Source organism: Psammomys obesus, unplaced genomic scaffold, assembly GCF_907164565.1.
Source record: "Psammomys obesus unplaced genomic scaffold, mPsaObe1.curated_primary_1811, whole genome shotgun sequence".
NCBI classification, from domain to species: Eukaryota; Metazoa; Chordata; class Mammalia; order Rodentia; family Muridae; genus Psammomys; species Psammomys obesus.
In genome coordinates, this window is record NW_026589137.1 from 3,883,468 (window position 1) to 3,903,243 (window position 19,776).

The 19,776-nt window shown below is 34.9% G+C and overlaps 1 protein-coding gene across 1 annotated transcript in view; it reads right to left on the minus strand.

Moving 5' to 3' along the window:
* The window catches only part of Slc6a14 (solute carrier family 6 member 14), a 34,167-nt gene extending 16,959 nt beyond the window's left edge, over positions 1-17,208 (minus strand). The window contains exons 1-7 of the mRNA XM_055604971.1: positions 17,161-17,208; positions 15,952-16,117; positions 13,159-13,290; positions 10,256-10,417; positions 8,707-8,842; positions 5,292-5,424; positions 3,671-3,811 (exon numbers count right to left, since the gene is read on the minus strand). Coding sequence (XP_055460946.1) covers positions 3,671-3,811; positions 5,292-5,424; positions 8,707-8,842; positions 10,256-10,417; positions 13,159-13,290; positions 15,952-16,117; positions 17,161-17,208 — 918 coding nt within the window. The remainder of the gene's footprint in view (positions 1-3,670; positions 3,812-5,291; positions 5,425-8,706; positions 8,843-10,255; positions 10,418-13,158; positions 13,291-15,951; positions 16,118-17,160) is intronic.
* Positions 17,209-19,776: the final 2,568 nt, after the last annotated feature.

The window sequence follows — 19,776 nt, forward strand, 5'->3', positions numbered from 1 at the left end:
TCTGACTTTGGTATTTATACTTTCCTCATTTATTATATGTTTTTTTTTTTCAAGACAGGATATTGCTATATAACTCTGGCCATGCTGGAACTAGCTCTGTAAACCAGGCTGGCCTCAAACTCAGAGATCTGTCTGCCTCTGCCTCCCAAGTGCTTGGGATTAAATGCATGCGCCAAGACAGTCAGTGTCTCTTTTACATTTAGCTTTGAATGTTTAGAGTTCATAAAAGAATGCTGCATGTAAATTTACAGAACTGGCCTTTACAGTTTAGCATCATGTTATTTAACCATTATCAAATAGGGCCACATAAAATTTTAATTTGATGTAATATATATTTCTGTAATTTCAGAATTAAAGACTAGAGACAAGTAAATGTGGTTTAACTGATAATATGTCATTCTGAATAGACATGCATATATGAGAACTCTGACAGGAAGATGAGTGGACAGGGATGGTAGGAAGATAAGGAGTAAAGGTGTTCAGTATGCTTGGTATATGCATACAAAATTGTAAAATATAAATAAACACTTAAAAATGAGAATACATGTCATTTAATCATTTTTCCACTTCTCTATACTCCACTGTAAATATTGCAACTTATTCTTTCTCCTGTTGGCTGATAACAGGTTGCTTAACATTTTGCTGTGATATAGCTTTGAACACTGCTCATGTAGGTGAGAATGTGTAATATAAAAGATGCTGTGCATCTTATCTTTTACTGAATCTTACCAGGTTATCTCCAGAATGTTTCCATTACTTAGCCCTCTCACCAGCTGAAAATAAATTATCAATCATTCCTCTATAGCAGTGGTTCACAATCTGTGGATCATAACCACTTTGGGGATTGCCTATGAGATATTCATAACAGTATCACAATTACAGTTATTAAGTAGCAAATAAAATAATTTTATCGTTGGGAGGTGACCACAACATGGGGAACTTTGAAGAGTCATAGTATTTGTAAAGTTGAGAACCACTGATCAAATGTATTGGTAACATTTGGTCAGAATTTTTCATTTGACCTAATCTAAGTGTTTTGAATTAAGCACTTTGATTACACTCATTACATATCAAAAATTAAAATTTTTCCAGGACTTTTGTAAAATTTCTGTTGACATAATTCACATTTTCATGTACTATTTGCTTTATTTGATTTCTAGGAAGTCTCTTTCTTTCTCTCTCTCTCTCTCTCAATGAAATGGGTTTTGTGTAGATCAGAATGACCTAGAATACCATACATAGAGATTGAGATCTGTCTGCTTCTGCCTCTAAAGTGGTGGAATTTAAGTTATGCATACCACACCACACCCAGGAACTCATTTTTGAAACTGAATTCTAAGCTTGAATTGAATTCTCTGTGCTGTATATCTTGAGAGTTCCCCCCCACCTCCAAATCTGTGGTTTATTCTCTGTTTTTTTTTTTTTTTTTTTTTTTGTGTCTATCAATGAGCCAAAGTGTTTTTGTTATTGTTGTTTAATGTAACTTAAAGTATTCAGCTTTCCTTACCTGTGTTTCTTCATCTGTGTTGTATAAAAAAAAAAAAAAAAAAACAAAAAACTTGTCTCGAGGTTATGCACTCTAAATGAAACAGTTTTACTTTCACTTTAAAATTTTTCAATTCTCATGAAATTTGTTACATATATTAATTACATAAATGTTACACATAATTTATGTAACATATTTCCACTTCATGGTAATTTAAATTATTTAAGAATAATTGACATTATAAATTGTATAAATTAGACATCAATGACAGCCATGTATGCATCCTTTCCTGTTTGAAATGAGTTGCTACTTCTGCTACCTACCAAGCTTTATTTCTGCATATTTGTATTTTTGAGTTTAGTATCCTGTACCACCTATCTGTATATCTGTTCCAATGCTAAAAGCACATTATTTTAAATACTACAGCCTTATAGTACTTTTGCAATACCGTTTGTGTCCAGCATGACAGTTTCTCCACACTTTATATCTGTGTTGGGAATTTGATTGAAATTCTATTGATTATAATGTGACATTAAAACCTCACTAATTCTTAGCAAGAATGTTACTAGACAGCCCACCCTGACCCTGTGCTGTTTGTCTAATTCCACTCCTTTAATCATTACTGATGTCACAGTTTTGCCTTCCTTTATCTCTGTTAAAGCTAAATGGTTAAGTAAGATATCTATTAAGCTTTATCTATTTTAAGATTTGAATTCTTTGGAAAGAGAAAAAAAGAAAAAAAAATCTACTTATGCAGATTTGAAATAACAGAGGAGATTTATATTTGATCAAAAATGTCTTTTCAGTTCTTGTAACATCACACTGGGCAGTGGAAGGCAGGTTGAATAGCATGGCTGTATATTATTAACAATTCTGGTTATAGAATTAAAAAGAAAAAATATAAACCCAAATCATTCATCCCTTGTTACTTCAATTTAACCTCTTTAACTCATTGGTAGGTATGAGCAATAACAACAATAACCAGAAAGATGTTCCATAATTTTTATTATGAGAAATGATCATATAGTGATTTAGTTTATTATATAGACTCTAAAAACAAATTTTAATTGAATGTTATTTCAATTGAAGCAAGTTTCTGAGGGAGTAAAATATCACTGGGTCTTCAAAACACACCTTTCATGCTAGATTATAGTGGGTCAGTATGAAGGGAGATGCATTTGTGTGTAGATACATACATAGACATATGTGTGTGTGTGTGTGTTTGTGTCATGTGCCCATGATATACCATTGTCTGTAAATAGGCTAAATTTAGAAGAGAGTTTTGCAGGGCTAAAGAGAATAATAAGAGCACTTACTCTTAAGCCTGATGACCCAAGTTACCCATAACTGACATAATGGAAGGAAAGAACCAATGCCCTAAAATTGCCTTGATTTCTACCGTATGTGCACCATGTCTTATGTGTCCCCTCAAAACACAAAATAAATAAATTTTTAAAGGGAACAGACTTCAAATTATATTTAATACATGGTTGCTTTTCTAGAACAAGAAATGGTTTTATTTCTGGATTACTTAATCCATGTCAAGTTTGCGTTCTAAATCTATACTTCACTGAGCAAAACTCAATCATATATTTGACATATTAACTTTCAAGGTAACCAAATTTATGTTAGATCATCAAACATTTTTTTAGTATTCTTTAAAGCTATTAAAAGTGTTCAATAAGTTTTATAATCCTAGCTTTTAATTTGAACTTGTTAAGGTATAAAATATCCCTTTACTCAAAATAGTAAACCCAAAAGTTGTTGGTCAAATAGAACAAGTTATATTAATACAATGAGTTTTAAGAATATTGCTAAAATTGTTCATGTTTCCAATGATAGAATTAGTGCCATTACATAACTTAATCAGATGTCCTAGTGGGTAGAAACTCTAATTGTTTAATTGCATATGCTTTTGTAAAATACTATACTATAACATGTATATATATATATATATACATATATATATATGTATATATATACAACCATGTATATATACAACATGTATATATATAATGTATGTATATATATATATTTAAAACCAAATATAAGTGTATGTATATATATATATATATATATATATATACACACACACACACACACACACACATACACACACCTTCTTCTATATTTGGTTTTAAGTTTTAACTTCTTGAATAATGTTAAATCTAAATTAAGTCTTACCTCGGCTTCTCTGAGTTTTGTGAAATTTGACTGTGCTCCAATGTAATACGAAATGCCTTTTGATGCACCCTCCAAAGTTGCTCCTCTTATTAACAGAATGAGGAGGACCACATATGGGAAAAGAGCTGTAAAATATACCACCTTCCAAATAGAACAACTAAAAGTCAATGCCACTTTAAAATCATGGTATATAATTATCTATAAGCAAAATTAGTAGGCAGTTGCAATTAGTGAAATAATTTACTCTAGTTATCTAAAGGTAAATAACTCCAATAATATTGATACAATTTAGCATAATTTCCTTTCTCTGTTCTCACCACACCAAAATGGACTTATTTAAAAAATGCTTTAATGTAGATAGCAGTATTTGTAAGGTTCATGCTGTACACAAACAATATATCAACACAGATCACTTGGGAACTAGAGGAAGTGTTGTCCTAAGTGGTTCTTTATAAATGCCTGAGGGAACTGAATATCTCCTTTCAGTAAACTTTTGCACTGGGATGAGAAATATAAAACTGGTAATATTCATATATTCAGTCTCCATATATTCAGTCTTCATGTCCAGATCTCCTGAAAGCTTCACTAAAGTGAATACAGAGCATCCTGAACACTTGTTATTTAAAGCTACCATTAAGAGAGATTGATGACATATACATCGTACACTACTCCTGTGTTAAATGATAAAGGCTTTCAAACGAACCAATTGCTCTTGAGGCTAGCTATACAATAACATGTAATTTCTTTGATCCACAGATATCTTATGTTTGATAATGTGCTTATGAAAATAATTTAAATACATCATCCAATAACCCAATAAATACCACTTGCCTGATTAAATTGCTTTTAATAGACTTCTGTATAAAAACTTATTACATCATAAAGGAACTAACGGTTTCAAAAATATACAAATGGAACATATAAGAAAGTTTCCACCAGGTTTGAAATATTTGTAGTACTTTTTCAAAGAAACAGCATATGTTATTGCACTCACATTATTTAACATGCTAAGGACAATGATGTTTCTGCAATTATTACTGTCCTTGAACTTTTAGGGAGCATCGCTCTGGTCAGTTAAAAACATGTTTAATTATGCTTTTCTGGGTAGTATGCAATTCTTCATAGGAAAATATTTGTGCTTTTCTTTTAAGTTGCAACTAGGCTCTCTTTATAAAAAATATATGAAGACGAAAAAGCAAAATGTTTCTCAGAAGAGGACTCTTCAATGACAGAATATTCTTACTCCATTGGGAAAGATTAATTCAAAAGAATGATTACAGATTTTTTTCTGCGTCTTCAACTGATACTATTATCCTAGAAAACATTCTACAGCTAACATCACATTATTCAACCTGGAACAAAAAATTTAAAACCACAGTTTCAAGCCCCAGAATGTCATCTCAGCTACTAGGGTCAGAGATTCAAGCAACTGGACAAGGCTTATATTATTATTTCTTTGTTTTTATAATAGCATTGATTCTATGAATATGCTTAAAACTAGAATGTTTTATGTAGAAAAGCTTTCACGGTTTGAATGTTCTTATACAAATACACACTAATAATATTTGATGGAACTACAATGAAGTTGGCAGCTACATCATTAAAGTGTCTTCCAACTTACCTTGCCAGAGGATTTGATTCCTTTAAACAGTGCTGCTCCAACTATGAGCCAAGCGAGAAGAAGACAAAGTGCTAAATACCATACAATTACTCCAGTTTCATCCATTCCACTTGACTGCTGAAGTGCCACTTTACTGAAACACATAAGACCTTCTGTAAGCACAGGATCAGTTGTCTTTGCTTTAAAAAATGGGCTTTGTAATGTGTTTCATCGAAAGGGTATTCAAAGTATTGCATCTTAGACTTGTAAGCCTCTTACTGATAGACAATGTTGTATGATAAGACAAATATTATTCCTTCAAAAGGCAGGCTTTGAACTTCAAGGTTACCAAAAGTCAGCCTAAATTTCAAGCACCTAAAATAAGGTTTTAGTCATGATTTTCTGCCAACATTTTCATCTCCTTTACATAAATAAATTAAACTTTTATCTGGTAGCTTCTTGTGACTCAATATGGTGTTTTCTCAAAATAAATTCACAAATAAGACATTTAACATTGCATTATGTATTTACTTATTCAAACGTGTACATATATTCAAACTGAAAGGGCCTGATTATTTATATATTCAATAATTTTCTGTTAACTTCCATTATTTCCCAGAGTAACATGCATAGATCTATAATTCCAATTATGAAACTAGAGAGATGGTTCAAAGTTAAGAGTACATTCCACTCTTCCAGAGGATCTGAATTTGGTTCCCAGCACCAATATCATGTGTCTCACTACCTGTAACTCTGGCTCCAGAGAGATCTGATTCCTACAGTTTTTGTAGGCACCCATATGTACATGTACACACACACACACACACACACACACATACACACACCACACATATGCCTGCTCACACAAACACACATAATCTACAATAATAAACTTAATCAGAATACCAATTTTTAGCATGATGTTTGGAAATGTTTAAAAACTCAGAATGTTAAAGTATCATGTTGAGAAAACATTATTTAGCTTCCTCAAAATAATTATTACATTAAAATATCTACCATATCCTATAGCATCCCCACTATTTGGTGTGTATTAAATAGAAATGTTATCAGGAGGTCCAAGAGACAACTACAGTGACAAGTTGATCACAGTACTAGTCATAAAAGCATTGTAATGCTTTTGTAATACCATGTTGTGTCTGAGTATTTGGCACTGAACAACCAACTACAGTGTTCTTTCCTGAGAAAGACCACCTTTTCTGCTTTGAGCTTTACTCAGTTCCCTATGGTACATTTTGTAGGGTTGAGACCATATCGGCATTTCCTCCTCCACTTTGGCATGTCTACTGGTTTCATCCCTGTTCAGCTCATTTTTGTGTAGTTATGTCACTGAAGCTTCATAGGTGTAGCTTCTGATTTTGCAAGGAGACATAATTTCACAGAAAAATAAACTACCTGATCCTTTTGCTGACACAGCCATACCTAATGGGAACAGTTGCTTGACAAAGATCAAGCAAAGATGAGATGAATGATGCAATCACTGTGGTGCAGTCTTCCACTTTTGGTCTTGATTCTCATGTGTTGCATGTTTGGGGGACTTTTAATATTTGTACAACTTGGGAATACTGGATTGATGGGAAATTTCTTATGAATCGTTTATGACTTCTACCAGGAATACTGCTTCTAAGCTTTCCCAGGAAATTTCTAAGCATATTATTCCTCCTACTTCTAGAGAAATAACATTCTCTGGTCCTACTTGAAGGTCTTTCTTCCACCATGGAGGTGTGACTCAAATAAAGATGCCAGAGACAGCCTTTTGAGGCTCTGACTCCAAGTTACTATTGGAACATCTGCCCATGCACTTACTCAGGAACAAGATAATAAGAACAAAGTAAACTTAAAAAATAAACAGCAGGTTAGAGAACTTGGAAGCAGATCAAATTAAAAGCCTCTTCCTACTACTGATGGACAAATAATGATGTGAATAAATGATAAAAGAATGAAGTATTAAAGTATTAAGACCCTTCTTTCTTAGAAAAGTTAGCTTGTGCAGGATGATGGTGGTGTCATTTTACCAAGAAACAAAATAATACCAAAATTAGACATATAAGTAAAATTTACAGATACATATATACATACACACACACATACATATATATATATATATATACATTGTATTATACCAAAAATTGAAATAAACTTCAGCAGCTTTGTCCTGAAGATTTTTCATGGGCCTAATGACAATTAGCCTCTTACCACTTAAAGTTGATAATATACTACTTCTTAGGAGATGACAATCTGCCCAGGCTGGCTTGGAGATGTTCTTTCTGCTTAGTGCCCATGAAACTACAAGACTAGTAAAAGTTGGGTTATGGGGATGATGAGAGAAAATTACTGTAAAAGATAATTCTGCTATGTCACAGTTTATCAATTATGACCAAATTTATGATCAAGAGGACATAAATATATCCCTACTTACTAATTTCTGTATAAATTAAACAGCACCCCAACTGCTGGTCAGTCCGGATGCAAGATTTCCCCAACCCCGACGCCTGACTCACTCTTCCCTTGTCAAGTCCTTTTCTCCTCTGCAAGGCCTGGCCATTGTAGGGGCTGGGCCCTGTTAACAATCCTTTGTGCAGTCCCCTTCTGAAATGTTCCCTGAGCCTTGAGTGTAAAACTGGTGATTATTATATTTAAGATTTTTATTTTATGTGTATTAGTGTTTTGACTGCATATGTATACATGAGCCATATGCATGTCTGGTGCCCATGGAGGCTAAAAGAGGGCATTGGATCTTCTAGCATTGGAGTTAAGAGTTATGAGCCACCATGTGTGAACGAAAATCTGGTCCTCTGCAAGAACAGTGAATGCTCTTAAATTTTGAGTCATCTTTCCAGACACTAATTGTTTATCATTAAAGTTTGCTTATTATATTCAAATGTTCTACTGTGTGTGTGTGGATGTGTGTGGATGTACATTCCAGTGCACATGGGTGGTAGTCAGAGGACAACTTTCTGGAGTCCTCTCCTTCTCTCATGTGGGTTCCATGCATCAAATTCAGATTGGCTGCCTTGGCAGCAGGCACCTTTATGTGCCAATAGATCTCATTTCCTCTATAATTACCTAATATTAATATTTAACTAGTAATTATTAGTAAAGCATTACTTGCAATGCACTGAACAACTAACTTGTAAAAGATATGTTGTCAACATTGAGCTAACTTCTCAGGTAATTTAATTTACCTAAGATAGGTAAACATTTGAACCAATGAAGTATTTATTTGTTATAGTTCTCCTGTCTTCTCTTTATGTGAGTTAGAATGAGAGAAAATATATTGGTAAACAAAAATATGTTCATCTCACAATATACACTTATATTAAAACTATAAAATGGGGGAAAAGAAGCTGATCAATATTTCATTGTGATTCATAAAACCTTTCAATAACACTTGTTTAAGAAGCCAATCAATACTTACTTCCAATACTGTTCACTGGGAAGTTGTCCTGGCTGAAAAACTTCAGTACCATTCACACAGGTAAAGTTGTTGATATTTACCCAGCTTATATTCATAAACAACTCTCCTGTAATTGTACTCACATTACAGCCAGTCACTACAAAAATGAATGAATGAATAGATAAATAAATAAAATAGAAACATACCTATGTACATACATACATACATACATAGAGGTATATGTGTAGTTGTAGAAGAATAATTTTGTGTGGAGAAAAACATTTTAATGGAAAATACTTAAGCTCTTATCTAAATTGTTACTTGGTAAAGGTAGAATAAACAAGTTACAAACAAAATAAATTATGTTACATTCAATTTATCAAATCTTCTCTATTACCAAGATGATAATATTAACTACCCATTTAAACTGTGGTTATAATTATAGTAATAGCTGCTAACAAATAACAGTTATTTCACTTGTGATTTAATGTTTAACAGAAATTTCAGTCATGAGACATAGCTAACCTGTACAGATATGCTGATCCATTTAAACCTTTCAAAATCATTAAAGCTTCACAAGTTTAGCCTCTGATGGGAATGGATAATCTTAACTGTGACATTCTTCAGTATTAACGTTATATTGTCTCATATTAACCTTGACAGCACCTATTCTTCACTACTACAATTTACCAAACCACCCACAAAAGCTTTGACCCAAATTTTAACCTGCCTATAAAGACGTGCAGGGATAAAGATAGAGCAGAGATTGAGGAATGCCCAACCAATGCCTGGCCCAGCCAAAGACTCACTCTTTGGGTGAGTGCCAACCCCTGACACTATGAATAATACTTGGCTAAGACTGCAGACAGGAGCCTGTCAGAGTTGTCTGAGAGGCCCTATGCAACAATGCCTCAAAACAGATGCTGAGGTTCACAACCAAACATTGGGTGTTGTGTAGGAAGTCTTAAGGACCTGAAGATGACAAGAGCTTCATAAGAAGGCCAACAAACCCAACTAACTATGGTCCAGAGGTCTTGTTGAGGCTGAAGCATCAACAAAGGACCATGCATGCATTGGACCTAGATGACCCTACAAAATGTAGCCAATAGGCAACTTAGGCTTCATATAGGTCCTCAAGTAAGGAAAGCAGGGAATGCATGTGACACAGACTTCCCTGGCACCCTTTGATCACTTCCACTTGGAGGGGTTGTCTTGTAAGGCCACAGGGGAAGAGGACATACTCAGTTCCTATGTGACTTGATAAGGAATAGAGGAGTGGGGAGCGGAAGGAGGATGGGACTGAGAGGTAAGGTGGGATCAGGCTACAATCAGGATGTCAAGTGAATAAAAAAACAAAATTAAAAAAAAAAGAAAAGAAAACCTCTCCCATTTCTTGCTATTTCTTGCTTAGAACTTAGGTTTGCAAGATGTACTTGTACATGTGGCTTTAACTTTCATAAAAATAATACCAAAATTTGTTAGAAAATGATTTAATCAGTTAAATTTATTTAAGCAATATAACAGAATTATAGAGTTAGTATTTTAAAAGTTAAGGCAATGAAATGTATACCTATTGGTGATCTGCTACAGTTACTGTCTGCCCAAGAAGAACAATTGGCCCATGGTAGTACACTTTGAAATGAAGCAAACAAGTAGTAAAGACTGTAGGCAATTATGACATTATAATAGATTGTCACAAAAATGGAGATCAGGACCATCGTTATTCCCACACCTGGAAAACAAAACAATTAAAAAGTGAAATTTGTTTTGCTGGTCCATAAAAAGACCTGAGCTTAATTTCCACAAAGTACCCACAAAGTTACAATAAATAAGTGATTTTTCACATAACTGTTGTAATTCAGAAGAAGTGTTTCTGTGATGGAGAAGTGTTAACCTCTCAATTTCTTTCTTCCGAAATGTAAAAGAATTTATTGCTATTAATTTTAATTGTATTTGTGCATTTGTACATCTGTTGAGTATGCACACATAAATACATATGCCTGAAGAGGATAGAGGCATTGGATGCCCTGGAGCTGGAATTACCAATGTTGGTGCTCGAAACCAAACTCGGATCCTTTGGAAGAGCAGAGAGTACTCATAAACTGCAAGCCATCACCCCTGATTCTTCTTCCCAAAGATAAAACAATTTGACGTTTGGCTTTTGGAGAATGTTTTTCAGATGGTGAGAAAGGTTACTACAGCCAAGTGGAAAAGACTTGGATTTGGCCAGTTCACAAAAACCCATGTCAATCGGTCTTTTGTATTAACTCTGCAAATCGCCGTCATAGCAGGAAACAAAGGTATTAAAAAGCTTCAATGTTCATAGCCTATGGACTCACACATCAAAATTTACATCTTTATTTAAAAAAACAATTATCAAATAGCAAAAGAAGCTTTGGATATAACATCTTTAAGGACACAGTCCTGTATCTCGACAAAAAAGGATTTAAAAAAATATAAAAATTAAAAAACATCTGATTTTAAATTTCCAAGAGTTCTACCACTCAGTAGGTTCAGAATGCAGCTTAACATACTGATTATAGCTTCTATTATTAAGATTAGTATTAAAAGTAAGGTCTCCAATTTTCCAGCAAAATATTCTGTTTACCTCATTAATCATATATTGTTGATACTACATTGAGGCTTTTGCAAAAACTTTTCAGTGAGTAGTGAATGTTAAAATGATATTTAGTCTTCAGACAAAAAGGAAGTTCAGTGTTTAACAACCATTAAGGCATTTTTTTTCCAGCTTTACTCTTGTGACCTTGAGCTTTTCCCAGTGGAGCTTCATAAAAGATATGCAAAGACAGTAAAACAAAACTGTACAAGAAATATCTTAAAAGGCAAAGCCTTGGGGATGGAATGAAGGTTCAGTGGTTAAGAAACACTTGATACTCGTCCAAAGGAACAGAGTTTAGCACCTATACTGGATGGTTCACAACTTCCTATAACTCTAACTTTCATGGGGTCCAATGCCCTCTTCTGGCCTCTCCAGGCATTCATCCACTTGTTGCATACACTCATGTACACAGATACATAAAATAAAATAATAAAAAATTTAAAATCCAGAACCTTGCAGTTAATGAACAACAGGGCTATGTGACAAAATAATTCATAAGGTAAAAATTGCCAAGTAATTGCACCCTGGTAACCATCTCCTTAATGTCCTTCCTAGCCCTTCCTATATGTGCATCCAAGTAAAAAGAAAATTTAACATTTGAAGGTTTGGGAGGTAACTCTATGAGTAAAGTGTTTGTTATAGCTATAAAGGAGTACATTATCTAAGTTTTATTGACAGCACTTTTCTTTTTTCATTTAAAAGCCTGCTGTAATAGAGAGCACCTAAAATCCCACCACTGAGGAGGTAGAGACAGGGTCTCTCTAGTGCTTCCTGTCCATCCTGTCCAGCCAAACAATGAGCTCCAAGTTCACTGAGAGACCATTTCCAAGCAGTTAAGAAAGATACATGACATTGACCTTTCCATCTACATGCATGCACATACATATGTGAATGCACAAAAATATGTACGTGTGTGTGTACAAAATATACAAAAAAGGAGCAATACCATCTTTCCCTAACTTTGTCAATTTTTTTGTATTTTTTAATTGAAAGAGAAAACTGTATTGTTCTTGTACTGTGCGATGTTTGAATTGAATACATATTGTGGAATGAATTAATCATTAAATTAGTAAGCACATTGCCTCGAGTGACTACGATTTTATTTGTAAGAATAATTAATGGCCTACCATCTGTACATATGAGATTATAATATATGAATATAATATATTATCATCAACTAAAGTCACCATGCTGTGATTCTTTATTTTTTATTGTCTAATTTATAGATATATAGGTTGTAGCTTTCTTAAATTTTTTTACTTCCTTCAAGACAAGGTTTCTCTGTGTAGCCCTGGCTGTCCTGGAAGTCACTCTGTAGACCAGGCTGGACTCACACTGAGCTATATGTATACCTTGGCCTACTGAGTGTTGGTATTAAAGACATGTGCCACCAATGCCTGACAAATTGATTTCTCTTAACTATAACTGTATAACTCATCTATTTTGACCAATATGGCTTCTTATCTACTTCTGCCTCTAAACATTGTGTGCTCAACTTCTATGAGATCAAACATGTCAGAATTTTAAACTCTCTTTTCTTCCTCAAAGTAGAAATTGTTACTTGTGCATCTAAACCAGTAGTTCTCAATCTTCTTAATACTGCAACCCTTTAATACCGTTTTTTCATGTTGTGGTGACCCCCAACCATAAAGTTACTTTTGTTGCTATTTTATAAGTGTAAATTTGCTATTTTATGAATTATTATGCAAATATTTCATATGCAGATGGTCTTAGGCAACCCATTTGAAAGGGTAATTTGACACTCCCCCCAGACACAAGGGGTGGTAACCCACAGATTGAAAACCCCTGACCTAGACCAACAGTCAGGATGATGAAAAGTCTTAAATACCAACCTTGAAACAGTGGTAGAATCCGCCAAACTGAAACTGGACCTAAGCTAGCAAATTGTCCCAGTGAACATTCCAGAAAGAACAAAGGTAAACCAGCCAATGCTAGCATGATTGTATAGGGTATCAAGAAAGCACCTAAAAAGCAAAATGATACATATATTATTATCTTTGAAAGTCTTGTCCTAATACAACAGAATTCCAGTGATCTCATTTGAGGTCCAAAATGTATTATCTTTTAGTTGAAAGAACTGAATTGTATTGACTTTGGATTTTACATTAATCAAGTGGGAATACAAATGTTACCTAATGGAGTTACTACAATTATTAAAAAACAATAGCTTATAAAAAGTCAGCTAGTGTAGCTGAGAAATCAGAGATTACAGGGCCAGATAAATATACTTTTTAAAATGCTGGCTCTACCATCTTTTATTTACTTTACCTAGAGAAGTTTGCTAACCTGTGAACCTTTTTTTGCTTATAAAATGGGAAAGTAATACCAACTCCGTTTCTGTTAAAAGTTCAAGTGATGGGCCTTTGGCAGTTACTAATCAAATTTACTAATTTACTGATTAAACAGTAGCAGCTCTGCAAGTACATGTGACATGTTTTTAGTGTTAGTTCCCCTCCTTTCCTTTTCTTTTTAACAATACATGGCTTATTTTTAAAACATAGGATATAAATGATATGTACGATTCACAATGCAAATTACTGCAATTAAATTCATAATTCTCTTAATAGTCACAAGGCTCTTTATTCCTTGTTAAGAAGAAATGTATTGGTTTTGTTAGAAGACTCTAACCTTTTAAAACGTATTCAGTTAACTTCCACTATCAAAAGAACCAGTCTCCTACATAAGAATATCAGCCCCTCCACCTTTTAAACCTTTTTCTTTCACTTTCAAATATTATGGGACATTAATATTTCTCAATTGAATGTATGCCAGGTTATAAACTGAAATAGAGACATAATGTCAAATGTGCTAATGAAACAATCTAGAAGTCTTGGCAACAGTTAACAAAAACAAGACAGTACTCAATAAATGCAGGCAGGCATCAGGATTATTACATTTTATTTATTCTGTTACAATTTTTCCTAAGTGCTTCCCTTGCTGCTCATGAATTTTAAAAATATTTAAAGAATGTAAATTATCTATTACACAAATGATGTGATCTTTATTTTGCCATATTAACTTTTAGAGGAAACAGGAGAAAAACAGACAATAGCATATGAAAAAATAAGATTATTTCATTTGTATTATATTTTGAAATACTCTAAATTACTTTAATTCATTTCCTAGAACTTTGTGGTGATTATTGGATGAATCTATGATATCAAGTCACAAGGTATATCTTATTGTAAACACAATTATAAGCAGCTCAGTGACCAAGTGGGTTCCCTAGTAATGGGACCAGGATTGTCTTTGACATGAACTCAGTGGCCTGCTCTTTGATCACCTCCCCCTGAGGGAGGAAGAGCTTTACCAGGCCACAGAGGAAGACAATGCAGTCACTCCTGATGAGACCTGATAGACTAGGATCAGATGTACGGGAGGAGGACCTCCCCTATCAGTGGACTGGGAAAGGGACATGGGTGGAAAATAGGGAGGAAGGGTGGGATTGGGAGAGAACAAGGGAAGGGCTACAGTTGGGATACAAAGTGAACAAACTGTAATTAATAAAATAAATTAATTAATTAAAAAAAAACTCAAAGGAGCCTTAGGTACAGACAACAAAAAGATTGTCATTATTGACTCATTTGCCAGCTAATACTTACTTCAAAACCATTACTGGATGACCTAATTTCTAGATGGGGGAATTTAAGCTACCCACACCTTAAGTGCTTAATAAACGGAGCTCCTTTCTTGAGCCTCTAAGGGCTGGCGTGAATGGTTTAATACACTCAATTAACAAGAAATGTGGTTGAAACATCACCACACAAATTCTTATTACGCCAAGAGAAAAATAATTATACTGGCAAAATTTCAATGGTATTCAATTATGAAATACAAGCACATGGCACCTCTGTACTTCTAACAGAACCTGTAATCACAAGTAAGTTAAAATAGTGTGAGTGAAAAGCTATTTCCACATTCCCAGAGAATTGTGCAATCATTTTCTTTTGCTGTGTGTGTTGCCTTTGTTATTTTTATACTTTTACTGAGCCTACCTTAACAATCTACAAGGTATAAAAAGTATTATTTTTGAAACAAAAAGACAATAAGTCTTTGAACTAAATTTTATTGTATTTATATTCTACATGGTCAATGGAATTTGAAATATATGTAACTGAATATTGCAACCTAAAAATTAAGTCATAACCACTTCTGTTCACACTGAAGTTATACAAATGTCTTACTCTAGCTAAGCAAACAAGTTACTTGGGCTTTTACAAACGACCTAGATTTCCCTGCCTTTTCATACTTCTAACTTAAGCAAAGCTCAACTTGAGTCTGGAGATATTTTTGGAAGTCCTAGCTGAAGATTATATGGTATCTCAAACCAACTGAGAAGTACTGCATGTAATACTTTTATCAGGTTTATGTCTGAGAGTTTTCTGAAGCAGTTTCCAAACGTGAGTCAGTAGCTCACAGTCCATTAATAAATGTTTTGCTTGTTTTTCATCCTTTTTACTAACTCAAAATACCTTTCTTTAGCTCATCAATTTCATTATATACATGTGTGACATTCTTTAAGAATATTATATACACTTATATATGTTCTATTACATAAAATATAACATACATATATATGTTAAGTAGCATCCTACTGGAGGAAAAAGAAGGAAGGAAAAGCCTACCTCCACCATTGGTATAAGTCAGATATGGGAATCTCCACACATTTCCCAATCCAACTGCATATCCAACCATAGAAAGAAGATAATCTGATTTTTTGGACCAGTTACCACGGTCCTGGTTTTCATCATTTTCCCCAACATGGAAGTTCTCGGATGAAGCTGTCACTTTCTAAAAAAGAAAAAAATATCAATATCTTCCCTTTCTCTTACACATTCCACAGAAGCACAATTCCACAGAGATACAAAAGGGGAGGGTGAAAGTTCATGGGGAATTGTTTTCAAAATCAAGAGATTTCTCCCATCCAAGTCTTTATCAGGCCCAACCCTGCTTAGCCTTGAAGATCAGAGTGATTCACCCATAGATAAAGCTAAGAAGATTTCTTCTGGTATGTACTTTTACTTAACATTTGCTTCTTCAAATTAAAGCAAAAAGATCAAATTAAAACAAAAAAAAAACAGATGATTTTACTGTCCCTTCAGCTAAAATCATTCCAAATTTAATGTCACGACATGAAGGACAAACAAAAGTAGACAAGTCAAGTGTCAAATACAAAATTTTTGAGTATAAATTAAGAAGAATCAGCATTCCTGGGATTATAGCAGATCATTGAGAAGTATCAGATATAGCATCTAATGAAAAATTAGTTCATACACTTTTTGTAATCCATACACTTTTTAGATATTGACATCTTCTACCCTGCCTTAGAGCACATAATCAGTGTTTGCTTAAAATCACAGAATGATATGCAGACACAAATTTTCCTGTCCCACCAGGTGGAGCAACTCTCTCTCTCTCTCTCTCTCTCTCTCTCTCTCTCTCTCTCTCTCTCTCTATCTCTCTCTACTTGGGGAGGGATTCTCTCCCAATCTGTTAGCTGCTTGAGTATGGAATGCTCCTAGGGTCAGATAAGGACAGTAACTACATTTTTGTATTTCCCTGCAGCATATGAATGCAGTGTAGAGAAAGACATAGAACGGCATTCTGCGGGTGTTCCCAAGGTACAGGTTGAGGTGCTCCTAAGTGTCCTAACTACCAGCATAAAAGTTGTTTTTCAAGTCGACTTTGTGAGAATGTATCAGACATACTTGAAAAGTGTTGAAAAGAAATGTATAAAAAAGGAACAGCTACAGAAAGCAAAAACTGTGACACTCCCTCCTCTTGTTTTCCCTCTCTGCCCCCCACTATACCTCCGAAAGCTTCCAGACACCTACCTCCTTGTCTTTGCACTTGAAGAAGCTCAGGCAGTTCAATCTGTCCATGGTTCACTCACTCCCTTGGCAAGCCCTGCCTTGCTTCTTTTTACAGTGTGGCTGAGCTCGACCGGTGGCAGGTGCACACTCCCTAGTTGCTACCTGCTAAAGTGAGCCACCTTGCCTAGGGGTGGGACCATTTATGGAGGGAAGCTCTCTCCTCCCCCTTCCTGACGCCCAGTCCTTTTAATTGCCGGAAGAGACAAAAGTGAGCCTCTGGTTTTTCCCCCAGGTAATCCTGCATGTAGCAATTCCTTGTCCCAGCCCTAGGAAAGGGCTTGGCTGTGAGCAGGTGAGTTGTGCAGCCAGAGCCAAAGAAGACTGACAACCTTTGAATCAGAGCCGTGCAGGTGCCTTAGCAATCTTGCCTCTTTTCCTGGATTCCAGGCTGCTTCCTAACTTTGCTTCTCAGTCAGGTGTCTGTCCTGGGGTCAAGTGCTGATCTCCCCTGGACCTGGAGGTGGGAGAGACCCAATCAGAGGGGCTCATTTTTTTTCTATGATTTTTGTGAACAGAACAGACAGCTCAGGGCCCTCTGATTTTTCAAAGTTTTGCCTCTCACTAGAAAGCTCTTCATCACCTGGGGCAAATGCTGCTCCCAAAGGGAAAAGCCCCTGAATTGGGCACCTTGAAATGTAGCCAGTTAAGATAAGATTACCCAGTTGCCTCTACCTGAAAAGAACGACTTTGAATCTATGTCCTGAGCTCCTTTCTCAGCCTTCGGAATAGTTTTGCCTTTTACAAGGATTGCTTTGTGTAGTATTTCAAAGAAGCCAAACACAAACAAATTATTGAGCAGGTTTATGGGAAACTCGAACCCTAACAAAGGACTTCATTCGGCAAGAAAGGTGAGGCCTAGAAAGTAAACCATAAGGAAATAAACCAGCTTAACCACAGAGGAAAGACTTACTGTAATTCTGATCACCAAATGCAGCACCTTTTCATCCAAAATTCAAAGAATCTACACTCAGTCTGTAGATATATCAGATAGCGGCAGTTCTACTAAATCGTATAAAGTCATGCAAACAGAGAAACCAGTAGAGAGCAAAATTTTCATCTATGTGTAGTTCCTTTGTCCTGAACTGGCTGACAAGTTGTTTTTTTGTGTTGTTGTTTAGTTTTTTTCAATAGAAATATGGCTCAAGAGTTCAGGCAGATAGAATAAAGTAGAGAACCATGTAGAGAGGCTGTGAGAAGAATGTACCAATACTTTGCCTTGATCTTGGTGGTAAATATCACACATGCTTGTTTGGGATTTTATATGCACACATACTTAGGTCATACATATGCATACGTGTATGTGGAGAATTAGACAGACACACACACACACAGAGAGAGAGAGAGAGAGAGAGCGAGAGAGAGAGAAAGCACTCAAATGTCCTCTTAATAGTATTCTAGACTACTGGTAAGACCTAAAGGCAAAAAATAAATAAATAAAGGAATAAAGATAGGCTAATAAAAGAATTATTGGCCTTCTTAGCCAGAAGAAGAAGAAGAAGAAGAAGAAGAAGAAGAAGAAGAAGAAGAAGAAGAAGAAGAAGAAGAAGAAGAAAGATAGTATGAAAAACTCTATTAAAGCTGAAAAGCCAACCAAAGTGTCATAGGAAGAAAAATAACCCACCGTGAGTCAGTGTAAACAGCTGGTAACTAAGGAAGTAGAAGAAAAAAATTCCTAGAGACAGGCAAAATGTAGGGAGCACAATATATATGGAAGAGACAACATTACACAGTAGAGAGTTTTCAGTCATTATTCAGATTACAGCAATTGAGTCACACATTTTATAATAACAGGTATTTTAGTGAGGATATATTTTATGGCTAATTGGGAGGGAACATTCACCTCATTACTAACCATGGCAATTCATGACCTGGTTGCCTACCTTTTGTATGATACCATTTCTTGCCATTCTTTGTCACTAACTCTTAAGCTACTGTCTCCTAAACTGTGCATAATGTTTCTCACCTATGTGACTTTACTCATCTTATTTTGTTTTCTTCTGGAAATTCCCATCCTCCTCTTTACTTGGTTAACTACTACTCACTCATCTTTTAAACCCGTGCTTACCTGTCATCTTCTCTGGATATTTCCACAGAGTTTCTCTCTGTATTACAACAGACTCGATTTAGATGCTGCACCTCTATATTCTTATGCTACCCCACATTCTTTTGAAATTGTGTGAAATCATTTACCTATAAGTTCTTTAAGTGCCTCCTTGTATTCTAAGTGTTAAAGACCAGTATAGTTAAGTAAATGTGCATCATTTGACTCTAAGCTTTGTGTGGTAGTACAAGCTTGTAATTCTAGGCAGGAGGAACAGGATTTTAGTGATCTTTGGCTTCATAATGCATTCAAGACCTGTCTGGGTTAGAGGGTACTCTATTTCAAAACAAACAAAAATGTGACTCAGATAGACCTTTGAATGATATTATTACCAAAGCAAAGTAAAGCAAAACTGGTATCAATAATTCACTTTCCAGGAATACAGAAATGGCTCAACAGTTAAAAGGACTTGTTTGTGCAGATGACCCAGGTTTGATTCTCAGCACTTACGTTAGGAAGGTCCAATGCCTAATTCT